Genomic DNA, 12,209 nt, shown 5'->3' with positions numbered 1-12,209 from the left:
AGAACATGGATAATTTATTGGGCACCTACTAAGTACAAGGCTCACGGTGCCTGTTGACTTAACAATACAGTTACCTCATTGATTCCTTACATCTGCTCAGGGAGAGAGTGAGTTCTCTAATTTGACAGATAAGCTACCAGAGGCTCAGGTCAAATCACTAAATGTTCTAGACTCAGCACTCACCCTACAGGTGATGGACAGAGAGTGGCGAGCCACATGCCGCTCTGACACTCCAGAACCTGTGCTGTGCCCGAATCCTTACAGATACCATGTTCTTTAAGAGCTTTTACATTGCAGTCTTCACCCTTGACTTCTTAATTTTTATTTTGAAATAATTGAGACTTAGGGAAAAGTTTACCCATGACTTTTAAAAGAAAAAGTAAAATAATAGTTCTAAGTTTAATAAAAGGAAAATTGAAAATATTAACTGAAATGGGAGCAAAACAGCTCAAATATTTTCTTTCTTTTTAAAGATTTTTTAAAATTGATTTTTGGAGAGAGAGGAAGGGAGAGGGAGAGAGAGAAACATTAATTGGCTGCCTCCTGCACGCCCCCTACCCGGGATCTAGCCCAGAACCTGGGCACGTGCCCTGACCAGGATTAGAAGTGGCCACCTCTTGGTGCACAGGACAACACTCAACCAACTGATCCACACTGGCCGGTGCACAGAATTTTTTATTAAAGTAATAAGGAAGGAAATAGAAAAGCAGTGTTTTTCTATCTTTAGGAAACCATCTGAATAAGGAAAATTCCTTTATTTTCTAATATAGTTCTGTTATTAACCTGGTAGGTATTTATGCTAGTCATCTGTATGCTTATGATTGGGCGACTCTTGCAAATTCCGGCATTTTTAATTCTGCAGGCACGTAACCGATAGCATTGTTTTATTTTGCAGGATAATTCAGAGTTACATTTTACGGGAAGAGTCCGGCACCCTTTCTTCAGAGGCGTCTGATTTTAACAAAGTCCACTTGAGTAGACGGGGTGGCATCATGGCATCTTTATACACGTCCCATCCGGCCGACAGTGGACTAACGTTGGAACTCTCCTTGGAGATCAACCGAAAATTGCAGGCTGTTTTGGAGGATACGTTACTAAAAAATATTACTTTGAAGGTATTTGTATTTCTTGTTCACTTACCCACCAGCAAACATGGCAGAATGCTGCCTCTTTCATAGTTTGATCCAGCACATAGGTGGACTGTTTCTGTAATGAGAGGGAGCCGTTTTACCCACAGTTACAATTTTTGTGGTGGTCTCTTTCTGAAAAACACAATTTTTAAAAATAGCAATGAAAGAAAGAAATAGTAAAAAACAGTTCAGCTATTTTTTTTCCAATTGCAGTTTACATTCAGTATTATTTTGTATTAGATTCAGGTGTACAGCATAGTGGTCAGACAGTCATATACTTTACAAAGTGGTCCCCTGATATTTCCAGCACCCTCCTGGCACCATACTTAGTTATCACAATATTACTGACTGTATTCCCTGTGCTGTGCTCTACATCCCATGACTGTTCTGTAACTACCGATGTGGATTTCTTAATCCCTTCATCTTTTCCTTGCAGGCCCCCAAACCCTCTCCCCTCCAGCAACCATCAGTCTGTTCCCTGTGTCTATGAGTCTGTTTCAATTTTGTTTGTTCGTTTATTTTGTTCTTTAGATTCCACATATAAGTGAAATCATATGGTATTTGTCTTTGTCTGTCTGTCTTATTTCACTCAGCATAATACTCTCTAGGCCCATCCATGCTGTTGCAAATGGTAAGACTTCATTCTTTTTTATGGCCGAGTAGTATTCCATGGTATTTATGTGCCACAGCTTTTTTATCCCCTCGTCTATTGATGGGCCAGTGTAGCTATTGGATAGACACTAATATGAGTTGTTTACTTTGCTTTTGACATGTACTATAATTAGTTAAAATTGATTACTGAGATATTTGTTAAGATTGAGGCATTTACTTTCTAATGTATTTTCTAGCTTTGTTTTATTTTTTGCAGCTATTATCTGACCAAACTGTTCTATTTGTGCTGAGTTTGAGCCTTGATAGTTAGTAATGGATTTTAAAAAATAATTTTTTAAATTTAGTAATAATTTTATGCAATAAAGTTTGCTGTAGCTTCAGTAAAAAGGTCAAGTGTGACTGAAAATAGCTGTGTGCCTAGTTTGTTTCATATAGCATTTAAGACTAATCATCACTTTTCAAAATTTAGGCAAAAGTAGTTCAAGCAAAATCTTTTTTACTTCTTATACTTAGTAGTTCTGTTCTCTTTTTGCTCCTTTTTTCAAATGGTTAAAGGAAAATCTGCAAACACTTGGAACAGAAATAGAACGTCTTATTAAACACCAGCATGAACTAGAACAGAGGACAGAGAAAACCTAACACAAAACTGCTGCTTGGAAAAGAAATAGAAGCCACGCAAGGAGATGTCACTACCCAGGATTGTTGGAAACTTCCCCTGCTTCATGTATCAGCCAGTAAAAAATTTGATTTGTTTCATCTGTATAGAAAAATATCCTTTTACATTAGGAATGCACTGCAGTGTATCCTGTAAGAGTGTAGACTTGATCAAATTTGTTTTTGTATGGTGACAGCCCATCACTGAATCAAAACAGCTTAATTTAATTCGCTAAGAGTCATATGAAGTGCTCAGCATTACAAGGGCTTTTGAAATTCCTTCTCCATATTTTTTCCCTTTAAAACACGTAGTATCAAAAATGATTTCATTTTTTTAAATTATGCATGAAAGGACCAGTAATATGCTATTTCCCTTACTTGAAGAATACTAAAAAATAAAAAATTTTGTTTTGACATTCCAATATAACATTTGATTGCATTTTAAAGGGGGATGCCAGTCATCATAAATCTTTTCATTTTAATGGAAACTAATAGGAAAGCTAGCTGTGGTAACTTGCAGTGTATGTACCGTATCTGGGCTAGTTACTTTTTTCAAATTCAAGTTGTTTGCATTCATAGTTGAGTTTTTTACATCTTCAGTTACATAAAATATGATTTTAAATAACATGCTCATTTAGAAAATTCCTGTGAACTTCAGTTATATTTTAAAATGTGAAATGGATTAGTTAGTAAAACAAAGAGATGAATAATGAATTCTTTGAAACAGAAATACTTCAGTTTTACTCATATCAAGTGTAAAGGTAAATGTTTAAAATATTTATGAAGAACCTGTTCCCAGGAGAGTGCACCCATTCTGTGCTGTTTGCACACCCATTCTTTATATTGGTATAATTACATATTATAGTGGAGTGATCTTACCAGTCCTAAATATGAGGTGTTTCAGTATATTTATTTAAAGCACAAAATAATTACTTCTCTGTAACCAAAGGAATTTTAGAGCCAAATTTATGTATCCTATTGGATTTTTACAATATTTATTTAAGATGTGGCAGCTTAAACGTTGTCAGTCATATAGTATCAGTATTTCTATGTCATTGGATTTTTTCTTCTTATAATTTCTCACCTGTTAGTTAATTTCTGTGTCTGGTTTTTCGCAGTTCATTATATTTTTGTCTTGCAGCAAACTTCATTTTTGTTTTGGATTTTTGCTTTCTTTTTAAATCATCATTGTTTAAAAAGATAATTTACTAAGGATTAGATGATTCATTATATTATTTTTTCTATATATTGAGTTATAGATTGTCATCCAAAACCAAAATCTCACTTCGAAATGGAAATACAAGTTTAAAAATGTTTTATTTTTAAAATAGCTGTAAAAAGTATTAGTCTTACCATAATGTGTCTTGTTCTTTTTACCAATAATTTATCAAAATCAGAGGGTAAGTGCAATCAAATCTGAATTATTTTTCCATTTGCTTCTAGAAATATTGTTGATATTCCCAAAGACTACTTAGAGTAGCCAACGTAACTAAATTTTTACGGCTGCTTATGTGATACAGATTCAAACGCTATAATATTCTTTTTCTCCTAAGACACAAAATGTATTAATGGAGACCAAATAGAGATCTGATCTAGTGTCATACGCCTGTACACTTTTAAAATATATATACACACTTATTACATACAAAATTGAAACATTCCAATATTGACATTTGTGCACCATTCATGTCAAGTTTCATTTTGAAAGAATTATAGAAGAAAGCTACTGTAAACCATATTTTGACTTATTGTTACTCCCCCCCTCCCAAATATAAGAAACTATGGAAAACTTTTGAAGAAAATACTTAATTTTCCTTTTGCTCTAGTTTCTACGGTATTTTTTTATATGAATCAGGACTGAACAAAATGTACAAAAGTGTGCATAGCTCAGATTTTTTCTCTGCACCTATTCACAACAGCTCCCGACTTAAGGCTGTAGAGGGCCTTCTCCCCTTGTTGTGCTGAGTATGTGGAGAGGAAAATGGTCTGGAAAACCTCAGAGCTGTGGACATTTTTTTATATGTTCATTATGAACTGGACACATCAAAGTCTGTTTTGGTTAGTTGGTACAATTTTTATTTCTTTGAGCAGGAAATGGTTTTGTGTGTGTGCGTATGTTTGTATACACTTTACCAGGTATCAGTTTTAAAGTGCATACTTACTGTGACTCCCTTTTTTCCCCGTACCCCTTCAAACTTCAGCCTGTTAAGTTTTAAGGATTCAAAATAGTGGGTTTGAGCAGAATAGTGAGTGTGAACTTTGGTGTTTTCTTTTTAACTTTCTTCATCACCATTTAAAACAATTTACCTTGAAATTAAATTTTACCAGGTTACCAACATGTTACTTATTTGCTTAATAAACACATTTATTGAAAACCTGCTATTGCCAGGCTGCCTACCGGGTACTGTGATTATACTGAACAGGCCAGACAGAGCAGTTCCTGTCCTCCTGGAACTTAGGGTCTAGTGACACTCTCCGGGAGGAAGCAGGGGCGCTGTGGGAAGAGGGTTGTCCACCTGTGGAAGTAGGTGACCCAGGATTCTCACTCTGGCTTGCAGCTGTGGGAAGTGAATCCTAGCAGATTGCGGTTTTCTTGGTAGTTGTACACATTTCCATACTTTTGTCACAGTTTGGTGTTTAATTATTCCTTAAGAAAAAGGAAAAAATCCAAAGACCATAAAGTAGCATTCGATTTTTTCATTTTAGCCCTTTGCGGTCGTTTGTCTACTCTCAGCCACCAAAGCTTTTTTACCGTTCCGGTCCTATGTCTGTTCTCAGCCACCACGGCAAGGAACCGTACGAATCTTTATTCATTCATGTATCAGTTCATAATTTCTCTTGTTTATCCTTCATAATCTTGCATGTTATGTATCACTGCTCTTTCAATGGAAATTAATTCCGACCAGTACGACACCCATGTCCAAATTTAATACGACCGCAAAGGGTTAGTAAATTATTAATGCCTAGTCGATGCTCGCAAAGATGACCTAATCATGTTGTCACGTGTGTTTCCGGACTTTGTTTTGAAGTATATTATTTTCTAAAGATTTTTGCATATAGATTCAGACCAATATTTACCAGTAGAAGAAAAAAAATTAGAAATCATGAATATTGTAAATGTTATATATGCTACCGTGGTGGAAATCTTTTTATCAATCATGTTATTCAGTATGTTAATTTGCCTATGAATGTTGACTCCAGTAGCTTATTTTTCAATAACTTGTTTTAATTTTTAAACAAAACAATTCTTTTCTGACACTAAGATTGTTAATTTTTAACACCAGTTGGTGGCACTAGAAACCTAAAAAATTTTCAAGGCTGAACAAGAGAAAATACTTGAAAAAAGTACCCAAACATCAAGAATTTTCAGGAAAATAAAAGTATAATTGTATATTAAAATTGTATTTTTCTTCTGGAATGAAATCCTTTTTTAAAATGCAACATGGCTGTCCGTTTAGACTGCAATGATGAAAGTTGTTTATCTTCCAAGGTTCACATATATATATAGATATATATACTTGTGCATTGTACAGATAATCTCTAATTTGATTACACTGTTCATTTTGTAAATATGTTTCTGTATAAAATTAAGTTTTTCAAGAGATTCTATGTATATATTGTACTTATTAAATAGGTAATGCCTGTTTACCAAGTCGTATTTTAATGTCATCTTTGATTATTTATTGACACACAGCACTTACTACACAGACTGATTCTCCAGACTGTTGGCAAGGCTGATTCAAATTACTTGAATTTCTTTTTTAAACCAGACTAAAAATTTTTGCTTCCCATGTTTGTCTTTAGTCTATCAATTATTAGAAGTCAGTGAACAATAGTAGGAAGATTAAATTGAATGCTAGGTTTATATTTTTTATTTTTGTTTAAATTACAGATGGCAAACTGGGTTGTGGGCTCGATCCCCAGGAGGGGGTGTGCAGGAGGCAGCCCATCAGTGACTCTTATCATTGATGTTTCTATCTCTCTCTTTCCCTCTCCCTTCCTCTCTCTGATATCAATAAAGACATTTTTAAAAAAATTCTAAAAAAATTAATTACTGATGGCAAAATTTGGCCTTTTTCAAAAGGCAGATTTTCACATGCTTATGTGGGAAAATTTCTCATTGAACTTGATGAGCCGGGAATACAGGGTAGGGCAAAAATGGCTTTACAGTTGTGACTACGTGAAACAGAGTTTATTCTTGTATTTTACTTTATATTCTCCTGTTTCTAAAGATTTTTTTTCAATGAGTATGTAGTATTTTTGCTATCGTTAACTTTTAAATTTTTATTCTTAGAATCATGGCCAGTGTGGTCCAGTTGGTTGAATGTCGTCCTGTGCACCAAAAGGTTGCTGGTTTGATTCCCAGTCAGGGCACATGCCTGGGTTTCAGGCTTGATCCCTGGTAGGGGGTGTGTAGGAGGCAGCTGATCGATATTTTGCTCTCGTTAATGTTTCCCTCTCTCTCAAAATCAATAAAAAATACAGATTTTTAAAAGAATGCATAGTAAAAGAAGGGGTTGGAGATAGTGTGTATATGTGTATATTTATTATCTGAAAAGATCCAACCGTTCAGCTTTCCCGTTCTCTGTAGAGGTCAAGTTTGGAAAGAGAAAGAGGTAGACAGTGACGGGTGTCGCCACAAAGGAGCAACCTTCATTTGAGCAGCTTCCCCTGAGAAGACCTATAGCCCAATTCCAGTTGCAGGCCTTTGTATCTCTTCAGACAGCTCCCTAGGGCCACCCGGAGCCTAATCCCATTGCTGAAGGCGGAAGGCTGGGCACAGCAGCTTATTACGGGGACATACACCAGAGGCATAGAAGTGCCCTCCCCTCCGCTCCTAGGGCTCCTTAGGGCCGACCCCATCCTCTGGCACGGCCCCTGGCGTCAGCAGGGGGAGTGTTTGGGTGGCTGGAGCTTTGAACTTGAGACCTGTTTTTCATTCTCACAGGGATCCTGGCTGGGTGGCTGACCCCTTTGTAGGAATGAGGAAGGGGTTGGGATTTGACGGACAATAGGGAGACGCAGGCCTGAAGTGCAGCCTCACCTCCGGGGTGAGGGGGTCTGAATGTGCGGTTCCAGCCTCACTCGCTAGTACCTAGTACCTAGTACCGAGCAGGGGCTGCCCATCCAGACCGGAGGCAGACGGGTAGCTGGCCTCTGAGCACAGTACCCCTGCCCCGTGGTTGGCTGTCGGTCTCCTAAGTTTAAGAAGCTCCATTGTCAATATTTTTAGTTTCCGAGGGCTTTCAAAGCAATCTGTACCTGAAGCACTGCTCCTAAGTAAAATAATTTGTATTTTGATACGGCTCAGGCTCTGTTTGCTGCCGCTAGGACTTGTCCATTACGCTAAGCAAGATGCACCTGTAAAATAATTTTTTTTTTTATTCTTCTCTAAAAAAGTATTGCCCAGATAGACCCAAAATTTCAAGGCCAGATACAGTTGCTGACTTATATTTCTTACTCTAGTCCAATTAATTGGCATGAATCAAATGTCTGATGCAAAAAATGCATAGAAGATACAAGGACATATTCAAGTAGGAATCTACAAAATTAATCATACAGGTACAACTGTTCGCTGCCCGGTACATAATCATTAAAAAGAGAGAAAACCAACCTCAAATGACACAAGTACAAGTTCTTCTGGACTGTGTTCCCCTTAATATTACTAATTTTGACCATTCTCATTACTCTGTCCTCAGCAGGGTGCCCTTTTTTCTAAATGAAAGCTAATTTAAAATGATTTAAGGAGTACCCAGGGATAGCAAGAACATCTAACACAGTTAAGCAACACTTAGCCTTGAGACGCACGTGGCTTTAAGCATTGAAAGGCACAAAGCTAAGTGATTTTGTTCATGTCGAATCATTAAGAAGATCATTGTCTGCTCGCTTGAAAATTCGTACATTGAAAATTATTTTTATGCTGCCACATTTTGCTTAAGATTTTTAGTTTCAGTGTTTCTTTTTTTTAAAGTTTTGTCAAAATAAAAGATGTTTAGTAGTTAAGACAGTGAGGTTCCTAATTCATTTGATTGCATACAAGGGGCTGAGTGTCTGTTGTGGGATCTGGGCTCATTTCACTTTCCGCCGTCTACCACTGACACGTCCTTCCCGTGGGACGGTCCCGGGGAGTCTTCGCCAGGGTTTTCTCATCTGGAACGGGCTCCGAGTGTTCCACACGTGCCACTTGCTGCCCGGCCTCTGCTTTTATGCTAAGAAGCCCTTGACATAGGTGATAGGCCGTGCAAATATGACAACCACCTCCCGGAATAAGGCTGGGTTGCTTTTTAATGCTGAGAGACCTTATATTCATTGGTGGCGATGAGCTTGGACTATTAACCAAGCAATTTGGCCAACTCGATGAATTAGGTAGGAGAAGTTTTGTACCATCAACAAGTCCAACGGCAGGGCTGTGACACGAGCTCGAACGAAGCTGTGGTGAAATGATGAGCGTGGACACGGTGGACTCAGACCTCCTGGGTTTGATCCCTTGATCAAATTGCTTGACCCTTTGTGCCTCAGTTTCCTCATAAGCAGAATGGTGGCGACAGTAGGTGCTCTCCTTGTATCGTCATGAGATTCAAATGAGACAATGACCGCAGAGCCCATAGAGAGCTCGGTCGCATGGTGTGAGTGCTGAGTGCATGTTCGCCGTTGGCATGGTCGAGAGTTCAGAGCACTGACGGTGAACTTGGCTCTTCCAGGCGGGAGAACAGTGCAAGGCAGTAGGCAAAAGACTACATTCGTGCAAACAGTGCGAATGGTGCAGGCGCAGCTGTGGAGTGACTGTGGAGCCCCTCCTCTCCAGTGGTAAAGACCGGGTGTGTGTGTGTGTAGTCTTTGTCACATTATTATGAAGGTGAAGGAACAAGCTGTCACCTGACAAAAGTGATCAGGTAAAGTAGCTTCAGGTCATCGCCCAGCCCACCCACATAGAGCCGAAGTCACTTCTCGTTGATCTTATCTCTGATGAGCTCCAGGAGGGATTTTTCAAAATGTGTTTGAGTTAAAAAGACTAGAGTCTTGCAGATTAGTCTTCCCAGACATAGGAACTCCTGGAAAGCTCTGTGGGACTTCAGTGTAGGCTCTGAGTGCCACTAGGGGGCAGAGGAATGCTGTGGGACCGGCCATTCATCAGACACCACAGGGCGCCTCTCCCTCTTGCCCTCATCACGGGGCCCTGTCTGCAGGATCCTGAGTCCCGTCCTGTAATTAGGCGGTTAGCCCTTTCTTTGCACGTACTCAGCCCCCAGAAGAGCGTGTGGCCTTGGACGGCCGGCTCTAACATAACCTAGCACGTCACGAGTGTGATTCTACCGTTGCCCAAATCCCTAAACAAAAAATATCCAAAGCTTTCGGATCTTGAGAATTGTATTTCCAAGTCTCCTAGAGCTGGATATTTGGAACAAAGGGCACTGTTCTTGCAGGTGCCTCGAGGGCACTTGTTGGAGAGAATGAGCCTGACCTGGGGTGAGCCCATCCTCCTTTTGCCAGGCAGAGCCAGGCCTCAACCTTCCCTCTCACACTGAGGAGGGGCGAGCAGTTCTACCGACATCCGCATCTTGGGCTTCTTAATCTGAGCAACCGTTCTCTTCGGATACTGAACATAGTTTCTGACACTCCAAAGTTGGGGAAGCTAGTTTGAACTACATGGTTTGATTTACTCAATGCATCTTCTCATTTTAAGAGATAAGGTTCTGCGCCTGAGCTGGACGGTGGTCTTTTCATGTCTGCGCTCTGGCTCAGATATGTCCTGTCTGGAGAGAGTTCAGGATGAGGCTGATCCAGCAGCCCTGTAAGCAGACAGGAGATGCCCTCCTGGAAGAAGAGCTGCCTTGATGTCATGTCACCACCCTATGAAGCAGAAATACAGCAGGCTCTGCTTTAGGATTTAGAATTTTATTGAATTCTATATAATTTGCCAACAATAACAAAACTTTCCCTCTATCATTTATAGCCATCCAATGAATTGTTTCAATTTCCAGAGGAAAATCGAGATAGTTAATTGAGGTCCTTCATTTAAGGAGTCCTCCCCTTCTATTCATGGCAGATGCTGATTGAAGGTTGGACCATGGCCAGCTGAGATGACAGCACAGCATGTGTCCCGAAAAGGATCCATGTAAAGAGACATAGAAGACCTTAGAGTCTAAAAGGACCCCTTATTGATACCACAGAGCTGGAATTGGAGGTGGCAACCGGAGTGCGGGAACCCCTTTCCTCCTACCTGTGCCCTCAGTCACAGTTAGTAGCCCTCTGAGTGTCCCAGTGTCTCCATCTCTGACGTGGGCATGTCATCTTACCGATGAGCCACGAGCCTTGGGTGTTAGCTGAGATGCTGGCAAAGCATTTTCTATCCATGCAGCCCCCCTGCAAGTGGTTGCCACAGCGGCCATATGCTCCTTCCTTGAGTGGAGCTGGAAGGAGCTGCTGCTTGGCTTTGGGAAGAAAGTGGGAGAGAAAACTCAGCTTTCAAATTAAGGGCAAATTAAATTCAGGGGCTTCCAAATTAAGTCAATACAATCATTTCTTTATTTAAAGAATCCCTGCATGCCCCCACCGGTTGGGAGCTGGGAGTTGAGTTTCTCTTGCTTCCTGTAGAGGGTTATTGGCAACGCAGCCACTTAGGAACCAAAGGAAGCCCAAGCCAGCCTGCCCACCGTCAGGGGCGCAGAGCCAAGGCGCTGGAGAACTAAAAGGCGGGGAGGGGGCCATACCCTTACTTCTGAGCCACCTCAGTTTCTTGTCCACACATCTAGGCAGGACTTTGAAAGGTGCCAGAGAAATGGAGAGCAACTGGGAGCAGCTCCCCTTAGGACCTTCCAGCCACTTCATTCTGCCCGTGGCTGAGAGTCCCCCTCACCTCCCAGGCCATCACTCAGGGACTCCCCCACGGCTTAAGCCACTGCCCTGCCCTTGTTTTCCCCTTGAGAGCCCCAATTTCATCTCCATCAGCGCCCCTGCTGACCCTGTCTCAGCCTTTGGCCTTGGGTCCCTTGTAGCCCACACAAGGAGTTGACCAGTTGCCTTCTGCCCTAGGATCTTTGGTTCTTCTCAATGGTTTTCTCTCTAGGGAGGAAAATTGCTCTCATTTCTCTCTCTCCTGTTTCTAGATGGTTTCTGGTTGGATATTTGTTAAAAATCTCTCAAGGAGCTATTTCCATTCAGTGTAGGATAGTATTGGCTTTTACAACTAGGTACATTTCTGGAGCTTTGGCAACCATACTGGGCGTATCAGGAAAAGTGCAGGCTCTTTTGTGATGGTGAGTGAAAGATACGGTTTATCCTTTTAAGGTCTTTGTAGTAATGCTTCGTCCTGGGGAGGGCGGCTGTTTAGAAGATAGGCAATCACCCGGCACCCTGGCTCCCAGTACCTCATTTTACAATGTTTGGGGATCAACAGACTTAAATTTGTGGTGACTTCAAGGGTTCCTAGAGGAGAGGCGAGGGCTGTATTACTGACAGCCCGGCATACCTAACACTCACATGGCAACCAAGGCCCATGTCACAGTCCAGGCAGGACACCCTCTTCCCTACTTGAATCGAAGATCACAGATTTGAGGTTGGCCTTTATTGGCATGATTGGAATGCTTGCCAGTTGTGTGTCTTGATAAGGATCTAACGATCATCCTGAAAACCAAAATGATGATGATAATGAAGGCATGAAGTGTATTTTTAATGGGCCCAGTTAATAGACGGCACTTAAATTAATGAACAGGAACCCCAATTCTCAAGAGCACTTTGGTTTTGGACTTGGAACTGGGCAGGGAGCAGAGTCCTCAGCCAGGGCGCCCGGTCCTTAGCCAGAGCAGGGCGGGA

General features: G+C 40.7%; 1 protein-coding gene across 1 annotated transcript in view; it reads left to right on the top strand.

Annotated features, from left to right (window-relative positions):
• Positions 1 to 5,202, top strand: part of CCDC186 (coiled-coil domain containing 186) — a 33,336-nt gene extending 28,134 nt beyond the window's left edge. Inside the window, exons 15-16 of the mRNA XM_016212174.2 lie at positions 896 to 1,115; positions 2,298 to 5,202. Of these exons, the coding sequence (XP_016067660.2) occupies positions 896 to 1,115; positions 2,298 to 2,381 (304 nt within the window). The 3' untranslated portion in view covers positions 2,382 to 5,202. The remainder of the gene's footprint in view (positions 1 to 895; positions 1,116 to 2,297) is intronic.
• The last annotated feature ends 7,007 nt before the right edge of the window (positions 5,203 to 12,209 follow it).

Source organism: Miniopterus natalensis, chromosome 14 (genome assembly GCF_054644295.1).
Source record: "Miniopterus natalensis isolate mMinNat1 chromosome 14, mMinNat1.hap1, whole genome shotgun sequence".
Lineage (NCBI taxonomy): Eukaryota > Metazoa > Chordata > Mammalia > Chiroptera > Miniopteridae > Miniopterus > Miniopterus natalensis.
Note: the sequence above shows the minus strand (reverse complement) of the source record. Positions and strands in the feature narration are given on the sequence as shown.